This window comes from Podarcis gaigeae (genome assembly GCF_964106915.1).
Source record: "Podarcis gaigeae genome assembly, chromosome: 2".
Classification (NCBI taxonomy): domain Eukaryota; kingdom Metazoa; phylum Chordata; class Lepidosauria; order Squamata; family Lacertidae; genus Podarcis; species Podarcis gaigeae.
The window spans coordinates 69,321,227-69,335,827 of record NC_139679.1 but is presented as its reverse complement, the minus strand read 5'-3'; the positions used below and the strand labels follow the sequence as shown (position 1 = coordinate 69,335,827).

At 48.2% G+C, this 14,601-nt stretch overlaps 1 protein-coding gene across 6 annotated transcripts in view; it reads right to left on the bottom strand.

The window, feature by feature from the left end:
• The window catches only part of CDHR2 (cadherin related family member 2), a 30,666-nt gene that overhangs the window by 720 nt on the left and 15,345 nt on the right, over positions 1 to 14,601 (bottom strand). For 5 of the 6 annotated variants that reach the window (XM_083726249.1, XM_083726246.1, XM_083726247.1 and 2 more), the window contains 21 exons: positions 13,681 to 13,787; positions 13,339 to 13,572; positions 12,510 to 12,665; positions 11,842 to 12,009; positions 11,576 to 11,637; positions 11,207 to 11,447; positions 10,695 to 10,934; positions 10,139 to 10,208; positions 8,712 to 9,326; positions 7,628 to 7,699; positions 7,079 to 7,128; positions 6,437 to 6,588; positions 5,854 to 5,956; positions 5,671 to 5,759; positions 5,272 to 5,355; positions 4,744 to 4,821; positions 3,920 to 3,980; positions 3,391 to 3,515; positions 2,592 to 2,705; positions 1,060 to 1,134; positions 654 to 729 (listed from right to left, as the gene is read on the bottom strand). In XM_083726249.1, coding sequence (XP_083582375.1) covers positions 654 to 729; positions 1,060 to 1,134; positions 2,592 to 2,705; positions 3,391 to 3,515; positions 3,920 to 3,980; positions 4,744 to 4,821; positions 5,272 to 5,355; positions 5,671 to 5,759; positions 5,854 to 5,956; positions 6,437 to 6,588; positions 7,079 to 7,128; positions 7,628 to 7,699; positions 8,712 to 9,326; positions 10,139 to 10,208; positions 10,695 to 10,934; positions 11,207 to 11,447; positions 11,576 to 11,637; positions 11,842 to 12,009; positions 12,510 to 12,665; positions 13,339 to 13,572; positions 13,681 to 13,787 — 2,972 coding nt within the window. The remainder of the gene's footprint in view (positions 1 to 653; positions 730 to 1,059; positions 1,135 to 2,591; positions 2,706 to 3,390; positions 3,516 to 3,919; positions 3,981 to 4,743; positions 4,822 to 5,271; positions 5,356 to 5,670; positions 5,760 to 5,853; positions 5,957 to 6,436; positions 6,589 to 7,078; positions 7,129 to 7,627; positions 7,700 to 8,711; positions 9,327 to 10,138; positions 10,209 to 10,694; positions 10,935 to 11,206; positions 11,448 to 11,575; positions 11,638 to 11,841; positions 12,010 to 12,509; positions 12,666 to 13,338; positions 13,573 to 13,680; positions 13,788 to 14,601) is intronic. The other variant, XR_014561113.1, reaches the window with a different exon arrangement.

The following is a 14,601-nucleotide window of genomic DNA, read 5'->3' as shown; positions in this document are numbered from 1 at the left end:
AGAGGTAGCCTGGGGGGTGTGTCTGCTGACATACCTTTGATCTTAGCTCCGTTGCAGCTAGGCTACTGCAGCATAGTAGTGGGTCTTTCCAGGCCTATCATTACACTTGAAGAGAGCCAAGCACATTGCAGCAAACCTTTGAAGTGTCGTGCAGAAGGCACTTTCCGTGGCTGTACACGGAATACCTGCGCAATACCTCTTGCTGCCAGTCCCAGTGGATTGAGAAGGCCCCTGTGAGGCCTGCTAACAGTGGTGCTGCAAGATGAGACGCCCCATGAGAGCCTCGCTGAACTTGAAGATAGGTATGGCTGGTTCACCAGTAATAGGTTACCTGACTGGAATGTGCCTCGTGACAAAGTCACACTGGGACATCTACAGGGTGTGTGGCCTGATGATGGTCATAAAGGGCCACTGCCTGGCATTTGGATTAACAGTCCAGGGCTCTTCAAAAGAGAAGGAAAAATGAAACAAGGGAGCCACTTTTTAGGGGCATGTGTCACGTGACTTGCCCGGGAGCGTGCCCCGGAAGATGAGCACCCTGGTTTTGCATCCTAAAAAGTTGAAAGGTATGTCATCGTCATCATCAAATGTCAGGAACATGCTTTGGCTGGGAGAATGTCCTGTGGGGCAGTGAGAGGTCTGAGGGTCCTCACCCTTTTGTAAGCAGCTGGAGCAACCTCTGGAGCAACCTCTGGAGCATCAACCATGTTCTCATCCAGGGAGTTCAGGCTGTAAAGAGAAAGCAACATGGGCTGATTAGGGAGCTCTTTGTCACCCCTAGCTCCAGTCTCCATGCCCCCACCAGCGGGAGCCAGGGATGTGAAGTGAGGGGAACAGAGGCTCGCAAAGTGGTGGCCCTGTCTTACATGGTTAGTCATTCTAAACACTACAATGGGTGTGTGGCCAACTCAGTTCTTTGACAGCAGCCCCATGGCAAATGTGACCTTTGGGGCAATGCATGAAAGAGGGCCTTTGGAGGGTAAGTCAGTTTCATTCATTCAATCATGACCTGGTTCATACACAGGAGGTGAGACTGAAAGACAGGATTCATAGGCATACCTGGCCACTTCAGAGCTGGCGTTTTCCTCCAGGTCCAGGGAGGGGTACAAGGAGAAACCAAGCACGGGGTTAGCCCTGAGGAAGAATAGTCCAGTGGTGAGTTTCTTAATCGCTACAGATTCAGCCCACCAGAATCTTAGCATGCAGCTGACTAGACAGCACAGAATGCCAGACGGGGGAGGGAACCACAAGACCACTCAGTGCAACAAATCACATGCAATGCATAATTGATAACAATTGTCAGTGTGATGCACACAGCGCAGCAACAGCCTTGTGGTGTTGCACAAAATGTGTATCACCTATAGTCAAGGCTACTAGCAACTTCCGCCTTAATTTTGCTTACCCATGTACAGCAGAGTTTGACACTTCAAAGAAGGAAATTCACTAGTAACTGGCTAAAAACATGGATATCCCCCTGGGCATCAAATCCCATCCTTTTCACTGTATAGCCACAGATCAATCCTTTTCTGAATTTGTCTGGAGATGCTGGACATACAGTGGTGCCTCGCAAGACGAAATTAATTCGTTCCACAAGTTTTTTCTTCTTGCAAGTTTTTTGTCTTGCGAAGCACGGTTTCCCATAGGAATGCATTGAAAATCAATTAATGCGTTCCTAGGGAGACCGCCTTCAGACCGGACCTCTTCTGAAGGCTGGCGGGGGGGGGGGGGAGAAGGACTTTTCTCCCCACCGCCAGCCTTCAGAACAGCCTTCTGAAGGCTGGCGGTGGGAAGAAAAGCCCTTCTCCCGCCGCCAGCCTTCAGAAGAGTTCCTGCAGGGCTGCCTAGGCTGCGGATAGCAGCCTGCTGCCCGGTGCGAGGGACGCTCTGAAGCAGAGCGCCCCTCGCGCGGGGCAGACATCTGCAGCTTGGGGAGCCCTGCAGGACTTCCCCGCAGGGCTCTCCAAGCTGCGGATAGGGGCAGCAGGCTGCTATCCGCAGCTTGGAGAGCCCTGCGGGGAACTCTTCTGAAGGCTGGCGGGGGAGAAGGGCTTTTCTTCCCACCGCCAGCCTTCAGAACAGCCTTCTGAATGTTGGCAGTGGGGAGGAAAAACCCTCCTCCCACCGCAAGCCCCGGGAACAGAGGAGAGGCGCTGCGCACCTTCTCCTCTGTTCCCGGACCTCCCACTGCAAACCTTCAGGACAGGTCCGGGAACAGAGGAGAAGGCGCGCTGCGCTTCCCCGCTGTCCCCGGAGATTTTCCTATGGGCTTTCGTCTTGCGAAGCAAGCCCATAGGGAAATTTGTCTTGCGAAGCCGCTAAAAAATCGGAAAAACCTTTCGTCTTGCGGGTTTTTCGTTTAGCGAGGCATTCGTCTTGCGGGGCACCACTGTACTTCTGTCATATTGCAAATTCAGTACAGGACCAGTTCAGCACATGGAGTTTAACAACACAAATTTGAATAACTAAAGGGCATAGGGTCTACCAGGAGGCAGGCACACACTTACGTTTCTTCCTGATTTTGCCCCTCCACGGGTCAATCCAGGATATTCCCCTTTTACTAGGACAAACCTTACCCCACCTCCAAAGCATACCCTTCTGTGTTGTATCTGTTGGTCCCAGGGATAGCGGGCCCCTGTACCACGTCACCAGGTGAGAACTTTGAAGCCACCTTCAGGGCTTTTAAGGCTCTCAGCTTCCTCACATAACTGCAAAAAGAAATGAGAAAGAAGAGTGAACAACCTGAGAAGAGCCCTGCTGGAGAAGACCAAAGGCCTATTGAGCCCAGCATCCTGTTCCCACCATAGGCAACCAGATGTCCATGGGAAGCCCTCAAGTAGGGCATGGCCAACACTCCCACCACACATGATCTCCAACAGCTAGTATTCAGAGGTACTCTCCCTCTGCAAGTAGTACTTAGCTATCATGGCTATTGGTCAGGCCAGGGAACATGCTGCCCTACCATGAGAATGCCACAAAACCAAGCATGTGGAATAGCAGAATGGTGGAACCACGTGAGGGATGCAGGCTATGCTGGCTTTTGGGAAGGTGCTGATGCAGTGCAGCATGTGTACATACATATAGAATTTCATTTGTATGCCGCCTTTCCACATTTAAAACCATGCTCGAGTGGCTTACAACATGAAAAAATACATAATTACATAACAAACACATCAAAAAGCAAACCATTTCCACACAAATCATAACATGAAATAGACAAAAAAAGCAGTAACAGCAACAAACCTGTCCACCCCACCCCCCACAAAAAAGCCCTTAATAATACACCAGCCCCTTTTTTGTTGAGTGTGCAGAAACAAATAGAGGCAGCGTTGAACCAGCTGCAGCAAGTACATTCGTATACCTGCCATAATAAGGGGAAGGGCGCTTTTGTACCTTTTCCTCATGCCTATGATTATCAGGATCATGACGATGAGGATAACAAGCGCAGCCACAGCCAGCCCTGCAATGACAGCGAACAGCTCATTCTCCTTGTTGGACTGCGTCACCTCCACAGGGCCCTGGGATACACAAGAGTATCACTACACTGGCTCAGCAAGCACCCGTGTCTACAACATAATGTTTCAGTTATGCCCTGGCTACAGCCTCAGTGCACACAGCCTCTCTCTATGCCAGTCCCAGCTGTGGTGCAAGATTGGTTTCCAGCATGCCATTCTGCCAGGATGCCCATTTCTCCACCAGCATTGGCTCCAGCCACACAACCTCTCCCATGGCCCTCTCACTTGCCCTGGCAAGGTAGAGCTTGCTGTCTTGCCAGGGGCACACACCAAGCCTCCGATGCACCCATTCCAACAGAGCTCTCCTGTTTGAGCTTTGACAAATCCCACCACTGCCGCCTTACTTCAAAGAGACCCTAGAGCTGCTCCTCAGTGTTTGGGAGTATGAGCAGGAAATGTGCACTCACAATGATGGATAGGCCAAGCTTGAGCAACCGAGAGAGTTCCCCAGGGTTTCTCTGGATGAGTCTGGAAAGAAGACAGAAAGGTGTCCATGAAGTGTTCCTTGGGTTATAAGAAGCCCTGCTGGATCAGACCAAAGGCCTATTTAGTCCAGCATCCTGTTCTAACAGGGGTCAACCAGATGCTCATAAGAAACCCACAAGCAGGAGAATGACAATGAGTTCAACAGGACTCTCCTGCCCACTTGGGATTCCTAGCAACTGGTATAAAGAGGTCTGTTGCATCTGACGGTGGGATGGAACACAGCCATTGGAGTGGCTAGTAGACACTGATAGCCTTAACCTCCATGAATTTGGCTAGTGCTTCTTTATAGCCATCCAAATTGGTGGCCATCACTACATCTCAAGGGGAAACTTTCCCCACGATTCAAATTACTGGGAGTGGGGGGAAGAGGGAGCCTGGCCTCTTAACTACTAGTTTTAGAAGACTGGGGAAGGCTATGATTTCATTCAAACTGGGTTTAAGTCAGAGGGGGTCAGCCATCCTCATAATTCAAATACTTCCTTGCCATGCAAACTTCTGCCAGAGCAGATGCACATTTCCCCTTTCTGATGCTCCCCTCTTTCCTCCTACCCATGCTCTTAAGCTCAGCCTTCCCTAACCTGGCACTCTCCAGATATTTTGGACTTCAACTCCCATCAGCCCCAGCTAGTCTGGCCAATGGTCAGGGATGATGGGATTTGTTTTAGACTACAATGCTTTAATCTGGAGGGCACCAGGTTGGGGAAGGCCTCAACCCAGCCCAGCTCCACCCTGATGCATCACTTACGTGCGTACTTCTCCAGGCATCAGAGCTGTGCCATTGCTATAGACGAAATAGGCCTCCATTGCTGTCTTCGCCACAGCCCTAGAGGAGATGGTGATGTGTAAGATGGGCATGTGTGGGGATGGGAAAGGGGTATTGCCAGAAGCCCCTTCCTAGACCTTTTACTGATCAAAGAGCCAACCCCCAGGGAATTATTGGGTAACCTGACTGGCTTTGCAAACACAGCCAACCCCTAATGAATCAGCACTACAGAGTCAACAACATCACCTGTCACACTGGCTACATGCAACCTTAGTGCTTGGAACCTCAAGGAGGACATGAATCCTCAAATATTCTTTACCCCTCTCCATTTACTCTACAGACATTCAAACATACTTCCTACCAGCACCATACAGCCACACTAGCTAGTGCCTGTGGCCAGCCATAGATGCAAGCATCACAAGTACTTCCCCCTTCGTTCATGCTTCTCAGGCACTACTGTCTTCCCTTTAGCTTCACTCATTTCCTTTCATCTTGTTCTGTCCCAGTCACCTGTCAGATCTGGAGCTCCCGGAATCCTCAATGGACCTGATGTTTGCTACATAGACAGTTGCTTGGGTAGCTATCGTCAGAGCCCTGGAAGAAGCACAGAAAATGAGTGTCTCTAAGTGTCTCTTTAACTTCATGTTCAGGGGTCGGCTCCTCTGTGCTGCATGGCTTGCCCTGCACCCTGGGACATGAGATAGTAATGGTGCCAGTAAGTTTCAGAATCCGGCTTTAGATCTGAAAACATTAGCGGAATAGGAATTGTTAGCGCACACAAAGCCCTCAGTTTTTAATTATATTTGCAGTGCTTCTTTTCTTATGTTGTATTTTCCATGGAATTCAAATTGCAATACAATAGATATGTCCCTGGATCAACCCACTCAAGGGAAGGGAAAGATGCCATACACATTGATTTCATCCGAATTAGACTGCACGTCCTGCAAGGAGGAATCAAACACCAGCCGGACACGGTAGCTCTGGTCGACGGTGTAGATCTGGAGAAAGAGAGAGGCAAATGTTCTCAGAAGAAAGCCATGGTGAATGTCTGCATTGCAAAAGGAATCTGGGTAGATCAGAAAGCTGTCTTACGTCCAGTGATACTGAGGAATACAGTGGTGGGTTCCCGTGGTCCTTGGCTTCCACTGTCACCAGATACTGACCCTTCAATGAACTGTCAAGGCTGCTGGCGACTCTGCAGAAACAGAGGAGTTGATATCAGAGGGACTGAGAGTTCCTGATCCCAGAGTCTGTACAGGGACAGACCAGCCCCTAGTTCCACAATGCCCTGTCTGTGCATATGGCCCTTAGGACACTGCTCCAAGTTTGGGGATAGATCACAGGGACGCCAGATAAAACATGTACTAAACTGGAATTTATACTGAAGTATTAGACCCCGAACAGGAGAAAGTGAGAGGCTAGTGTTAACATTTAAGCCACCTATTTTGCTATCACTGTGCTGAGAAGCAACACTCTCTCTCTAGATAGGATGCCAGGAGTATAGCTGCATTGGTCATGCTCAAGCTATTATCAGAATTTCCCCAAGATCAAATGACTGGCAATGCTACACTTTCCTCTTGGCTTCCATTCTTCCTGGATTTCCTCTCCCTGTCAATACAGTGACAACCCTTGTGGTCTCCACAAAGCTCCCAGCCAACAAAACCCCATCAATTACTGGATGCTCCCAATGTAGAGGTCCTTCTCTGCTGTTGTCTCCACTTTGAAAAGATTTTCACGGATCTGCTCAGGTCCATTGTCTGGGATGAAAAGTACCCTGGAGATGGCAAATGAAATCACTCTGTTCACACCCGAATCAGCATCGTTAGCCTGGAAGGAGGAGGAGAAGGACACTATTGTTGCTGCTTCTTTGAACTACCCCACATCACATAGCCTGTGGGAACTAGGAGTCAGTTCTCACCACAAGGAAGGAGCTGTGTGAAGTGTAGGTAGGTTCCCACGAGGCAAGACACAGTGATAACAGCAAGAACCTTTATTGAACTACATAACTGGGAAACAGGGGCAAAGCAACAGCTTATATACATTCCTGAAACCCTGGGCCACTCCCACTCCCAACATGATTGGCTGCCTAAACTTTCAAGCTGCGAATCACGACTCAGAGTTCAAGGGCCAATGGCAGAGGCCCAATTCCTGAAATGTTCTGTGACTGGACATAATGTATTGAATTGGAACACAGGAGCTCAGAATCCTTAGTCCAGACTCAAGCTCAGGCAAACACAGACCACAGAATACATAACACTGTGTTCCCAAATGAGTACACACCTATACACACATGTGCCCCTACATTGCATTCTCTCACCTTGACCACAGCCACCTGCTGGTTCACAGAAGAGACTTCTGGGATTATCACTGCAACAAAACACCAGATACAGATCAAAGAATGGGTGCCAAAGAGCAGGGCATGCTGGACAGAGGTCTTTCCTAGGAGCTTGCTCTCGCTTCTAGCTCCAGCTTCCTTTGTCCTGGCTAATGTTAGACAGGAAGGCAACCAGCTGCTCCTCCCTTAACAATTGATTGGGGAAGATTGGCTATTTGACACTACTGGAGGAGGAAAGGATACCCTTCTTATGGAAGAAGGAGCTTTCTGAGAGCTACGATTGCTTTTAATAATAATAATAATAATAATAATAATAATAATAATAATAATAAATTGTATTTATATCCTTTTAATTCATTGGGGGGGGGGCTCCAATTATCTCAGCCTAAAAGAGCAGACAAGAGGAATTTCTATCAAAAGAGGACAAAGCTGGAGGAGAATCTTTGATGAAGTCTCTCATATACCACCATCTACCCATCTATCTATCAGGGGGCAGTAGCGGCACATTTCTCTTGCATATATTGCTCTCACCAAAGGCGGTGGTGCTTTCTACAAACACTGGTGGGTTGTCATTCACATCCGTGATTAAGATTCTCAGAGTCTCTGCAGGAAGAAGAAAAGGCACAACAGAGGAGGCACTAGTTACTGACTGAAGTGGCTCTGCAGACTCCACCCTGCTCCCAGTGAGGAACACAATACTGTACTGCATCACCTATCAAGGTTTGTCTCTCAAATCCTTCAACAAACAGCCCATTCACATAGCTTACTAAATTAGTTCACTGTTCTGTTGCCTCCATTCTACAGTGCTAAGGAACCTCCAGCTGTGAAGATGCTGGGACCAGATTAGCGATGACATTCCTCCCACAAAGTAGATCCAAAGTAGATGCAATAGCAGCAGAACCACAGAGATAAGAAAATAAGCTTATGGCAATTAAGTCGTTTCATTGACACAACCTAGTGTTCAAACACTTTGTCACTAAATCCATCTAAAAGAATGGGGATCAGGGCAGATACTTAAAGAGATAGCTTGCGGGGACAGAAAATGTGAATGGGATCCTTTCACCCATGCTTTCCCCTCTAAAACAGGTTCTCTATAGCCATATTTCTCCCAGTGGGCCTCCCAAACCACAAGTAACCCCTGCTGGGAGAAAAATGGCTGCAGATAATTTGGGGTTGGGAGGAGAAGTGCAGGTGGTGGAAATTCAGCCCCTCCCCCTCCATAATCTCCCCAGTCTAGGACCCTGTGCTTTATTTAAAAAACCCCAGCAGAAGACAGGTTGAGTTGTTGTGCCACCATCACACTTAGCTGCTTCCTCATGCAATGACAACATGTTTTTTAAGTCAACTGTGCAACAAGGTAGATGAGACTCTGGAAAGTTTGCCCGGGTACTAACTGACTCATTTCCTTCAGCAACCTTTCTATATACAATGCACGCTGCCTCTGAGGGGAGGCTGGGACTGGAGCATATAGTATTTCCATTACCCAACAAGCATGGCTCCCTGAAGCATCTCCAGCTAGGACCTAATGCTACATCCTAGCCACAAAGAGAAAGTAGGACTGATGGAGAAAAGGAAGGAAGGGATGCAGACCCAAGTCTTCGTCCTAATGTCTTACCATTTCCACTGAAGGGGTCTCCCTTCTCAGTGAACTCATCCTTAACACGCAATGTGAGTTCCACCAGGTCACAGGCCTCATAGTCTATCTCTGAACTATTCACAAAAATTGAGCCATTGGGCTCCAGAAGGAACCACTCCCGGCACACGTTGCCCACATTGACTGAATGATTGAAGCAGGCTACAGCTAACTCCTGGAATACCAGCGAGTGGTTGGTGTCCATGTCGGTGGCATTTAGCGTGACAACTAACTCATGCAGGGTAACGTTCTCCAAAACTTCAATGTCTCGTGGTGGAGATGGCTCAATGGTTGGGGACTCGTCGTTGACATCCAGCACGTTCACCCTCACCACAGCGGTGACAGCTTCCACAGTCCCCCCAAAGTCTGAATTTTCCGCCTGCACAGTCAGATTGAAGAACTTCTGCTGCAGCCGATCATAGTCAAGAGCAACATCGGAGTCCAGATTCAAGATCCCCTGGTACCAGCCGGAGCCAAGGCGATTTGAACGCACCATAAAGTTATTTGAACCTGCGCTGCTTACAATGTAGAATGAGATACGGTTGTTTATCACTGTTTGATCAGCATCGGTAGCCTCCACACTCCCCACAAAGACACCTGGAGATGGAAGGTTAGTTAGAAAGAATAACAACATTTTCACCACATTGCCACAGCCCCACAGATCTTAAAAAGCAATGCAACCTCTACACTTCTAATGCTCATGAAAAGCAACACCTCCTAACTAGGAAAAGCCATTACATACTTCCTGTTTAATGCCTTGCCACATCTTCCTGTTCCCCACTGCTAATCAATGCAATAAATACTACAGATCACTGGTAAAACATCTGTTTTAGCAAGTAGGGGTTGGTTGGTTTTTCAAATTTCTACAGATAAATGATAATTTATAATTTCCTAAGGAAATCCCATTCTGCCAAAGGAACCAGAAGTTAGCATTTATCTATAAGAACTTGAAAAAGACTGCTTGCCAAAACAGATAATGTTTTTGTATATGGTCGAAAACCTATTAGTACAATGCAGGTATTATTTAGATATAAGTGGCTGGGAAGCCCAGCCAGATGGGCGGGGTACAAATAATAAATTATTATTATTATTATTATTATTATTATTATTATAAGTTGGGTCCCCCTATTTGTTGTGCATACTATTTTTGTCAACAGAGGCAGATTCAGCGAAGAGCGACAAGTTTGGGCGCATTGAGTGCAGAGCCTCAGAGTGCCTCAGGGGGCACCACAACTATGATGTAGAATGGAAGGGAGGGCACCAAATTTTGGCATTGCATTGGAGGCTACTGAAATTTGAGACCCCAAGGTCCGCCACTGTTGCCAGACTCTCTTGTTGCATCATGTTGTTGTCCCAGGTTAATCCTAGTTCCTTTCCACTCTGGACTAAAGATCACTGGCTCACCGTACCTTTCAAGCCCTCTGGAACGGAAAATTCATAAAAGGAGCTGTTGAATCTGGGTGCGTTGTCATTTATGTCCTAAAGAGAAAAGGGGGAAACTGGTAATGGGGCAATTCCACATCCAAGCATCCACTTAGGGGAAGGGCTATAGCTCAGTGGTAGATTATCTGCCTTGCATGCAGAAGGTCTCAGGTTCAATTCCCTGGCATCTCCAAGGAGCGTTGAGAGACAGAACCCTGCCTGAATCCCTGGAGAGCTGCTGCCAGTCAGTGTAGACACACAGAGCTCAATGGACCAATAATTTGATTCAGTCTAAGGCAGCTTCATCTGTACTCGAGATAATAGAGGGCATCCTCGCAGCAATGACAGAGCAGGGATGACACAGTTTCTGAGACCCCAATACCGTGGGTTAGCCATCTACCACAAAACACACACTCTTAGGGTGCCTGTTTCCATCTCCGACAGACACTCTGGAACCTGGCTCAGCTTACCTGAGCAGGGCCTAAGGTGCCTCTTTATGCATTGGTCTCCTTTTTCCAGAGCCCTGACAGGGTGCACCATTACCTCCACGATGAAGGTGACGTTCACTGTGTCGTTCAACTGAGGGATGCCCAAGTCATGCACAAGGACTGTCACCACCATCTTGCCCTCCAGCTCTGCAGGGATGGCTTCTCGGTCCAAGGGCCCTTCACTGCTCAGCACTCCTGTGTTCGGGTCAATAGTGAAGTTGCTGCTGAATTCGCCAGGCACAATCTCAAACTGCAAGCGGCTATTATTGGTCTCTGGATCGTCCTGGTCGGTGGCCTGGGAAGTGAGTTGAGGGAATTTTCAGCCAACAATGAGAAGAAATAAGATCCTGCTTGCTTCAGCCAAATGGGAAGTGCGGGTGAGCCCTCAGTGTGAAGGTGTCTCCTGCCACATAAACTTTCAGGTGCATGTACTAGGAGTAAGTAATTACTTGTTGTCCTATGAGTAAATCATGCCAGGGTTACTTCTTTAAAGTGCACAGCAGCCTAATTTGGAAAGAGGCTCAATGCCCAGGTCCAATAAAGGGGGAAATGTTGCCTTGAAATTACCTGGATCTGGACACGGGTTTCTTGGCCCTCCGTGACAAAGACATTGTAGGAGCCCACCACAACTGGAGGGTTGTTGTTGATGTCAACTACTGTGATCTCCAGCTGTGTGGATCCAGACAGACCTCCCCCATCCACTGCCTGTAAGGTGGCATAATAGACAGCACGCTTTCCCCAGTCCAGATTAGAGCCATTCTCCACTAGCACTGCCCCGCTTGTTGCATTCACTGTGAACGTGGAATGGCTGCATAACAGAAAAAAGACACATCCTTAGTTTTGAGATATTCTAGTTCTCTCCCAGCAAAAGGAGGCCTACACCACAATGCTCTCCTTGTTCCTCCCTCTGTTTCTCTAGCAATCCCATGTACATACATGCTCTGAGGAAGCAGATAGTAGGTGATCTCTCCATACTTTCCACTGTCTGGATCAGTAGCCTGCAGAGAGCAGAAGGATCAAATTGACTGTTATTTTTAATTGACTTCCCCATTGGGGGTGTGGAGGAAGCCCAAGATGCCTGCTTCTCAACATAGGCATGAAGCACCTGGCCACATCACAGAGAATAGGTCCTTCTGATGACACAGACAGAGAGTTCTCTGCCCCCACCTCCTGGTCCCAAGGCAGCTGCGGAACTTGCTTACCGTGATGTTAGATGAGACAACGGTGCCAGGTGGACTCTCCTCCAGTACGTAAAGTTTGTACTCGCTCTGGTTGAACTCAGGTCTGTGGTCATTGATATCCGTGAGATTGATGGTGACCATAGCAAAGGAGCAGCAATCGGTGTCCCTTCCAGTGTCATTTGCTACAATCTGCCAGGATTAGAAGGAGCCAAGTAAACCTCAGCCCAAGCATGGTCACGGTCATGGGGGCAGAAGTGGCTTCAGAGTGACTCTTACTAAACTCCATGCTGCCACCTTTTGTGGGAAGGAACTAAACAGGGTCTTCTGGGCTTCAAAGACTGTCTACATCGTTGGCCTATTTCCTTGGCAGCCAGCCAGGTATAATAGGATGCTCATACTTGATGAGAATCCAGAGCTGGTGAGGATGCTTTGATTCTACAAGAAGATGGTCAGTCACACAGTGCTAACCACACAGTTCCCACACAGCCTGATGGCTTCAGGCTCTGAGCAGACAGCAGAATGAAGTCCTTTTAGAGCTACCTTCTGGGGTGTCTGATCATAATCCTCACTTCTACACTGAAATGGCCTAGAAGGAGATTCAGTTACTTTTAGCGAACAAACGGCTGAGTTAAGATCCCAGTTCCTGGCAGGAAGGGAATGGGACTCTCCCTGACCCTTGTTTCACTCACCTCCACAGTCATAGTAGGTGTCTTTTCGTAGTCCACAAGACTTGAATTGCTTACAAGGACCTGAACGGTGCCTTCATTCACGATTTTCCGGGGTGAGACTGAAAATGCAAACGCATCTGGACCCCGCAGGGACAGCTGGAAGGTGCCATTGGAGCCCTGTTCAGGGAAGAAGTCAGGGAGCTCGGATAATCAAACAGGCCAGCCTCCCAGTGCTCAGCATGGCCAAAGCAAAAGTAACCATCCGTCATCCCCCTACCCCCACTCACACTCTCATGCACCCACACAGACCACACACAAATAATAATAATAATAATAATAATAATAATAATAATAATAATTAATGTGCATACTGGCTACACGTATGCTACACACATACACACACGGAGGCACATACAATGATATATTACAGTCTTTTGCCCTAGACTGTGTTAGGACCACCTACCCTTGAATTTTCCAGTAGCTAAAATACTACAGTTGTTGACATAGTATATTCTCCATATAAATTTCTTATTGAAGAACATTACAAATGGTCTTGGACCGACTGTGGCACACTACTGAATATACTTTTAACATCTTACAATATGGGATGAGACATTTTAGATTGACCTTTGGCTTATGTTTTGAGTTATACTCCATCTTCACCTGTTTTCCTTCTATAGTGATGCAGATGCTTGCCAAAAATCATAAGGAGCCACCTTCCCACTGCATGGTATGAATGGCCCAATGCTAACATGCTAGTTATAGGCGAAAAGGGGAGCAGCATCCCAGGATAGCACTGGCATCAATTATCCCTGGTATCTCCTTGTCCTTTGAGCTTGTCCCTGCTCACCTTGTCAGGATCATAGGCCACAATGTTGAGGCCAGCCACAGGTGTTCTGGAAGAAGCGTGTTCCTCAACCTCACCGGAAAAGTCACCCTCTGGCGGGCCTGTGAAGTCACAGGTTGCATAGTCCTCGCACAGATAGAACTGAGGCTTGTTGTCATTTATGTCAGTGACCTGGATGGTCACAGTGGTGTTCACTTGCGCCACCTGCTGGTAAATGTTGAGGTTTCGTTCCCGAGCCTGAGAAATGAAGCAAGAGAGAGAGAGAGAGAGAGAGAAACTGAGGCCTTGGACGGGGGGGGGGGGGGCAGAGAGATCTACCACTTCCCACAACTGCCTGCTACTCACCACAACCTGGAGCTGCACCTCTTCACCTGGAATGCCCTCTCGGTCCAGGTGGCCACTCACAGTAATGACTCCTGTGGCATTGTTGATCGTGAACAAGCTAGTGGCAGCTAGGGCAGAGGGAAAAGAATGGTGGGGTAGGAGTAGGGACACATGTCATCAACCACACTGGAGTGGAGCCCCAGTCATGCTGTTTTCTACATAGACACAACTATAAATCAGGACACGGGTGGTATAAACCACTGAGCCTTGGGCTTACCAATCGGAAGGCCGATGGTTCGAATCCCCGCAATGGGGGGAGCTCCCGTTGTTCAGTCCCAGCTCCTGCCCACCTAGCAGTTCAAAAGCATGTCAAAGTGCAAGGAGATAAATAGGTACCGCTCCGGCGGGAAGGTAAATGGCGTTTCCATGCACTGCTCTGGTTTCGCCAGAAGCTGCTTAGTCATGCCGGCCACATGACCCAGAAAAACTGTCTGCGTACAAACATCGGCTCCCTCAGCCAATAAAGCGAGATGAGCACTTCAACCCCAGAATCGTTCGCAACTGGACTTAACTGTCAGGGATCCTTCACCTTTACCTTACAACTTTAAATCACCAACACAACCTGATGGGTTGTGGTACCATGGATGTAGCTACCAGCCCATGGTAGCTTATTATGGCCGCTTATACTGTCAGTCTCAGTGGGAAGAGCTTCAGTGATCCACTGGAACAGAAAGAACATCTAAACTGCTGTGCAGAGCTTTCACCATTTGCTATGAGCTGTCAGCCCATTTGTTCTTTGGCCTTTCCCTCCCTCATTGTTGGTACCCTATCAATCACCTCCTCAGCACCGCCTGACATTACATAAACCACCTACACACAAAGAGAGATACAGGATCTCAGGAACTCTAAGTACCGTCTGCACACTTCATGGCCCATTGTGCC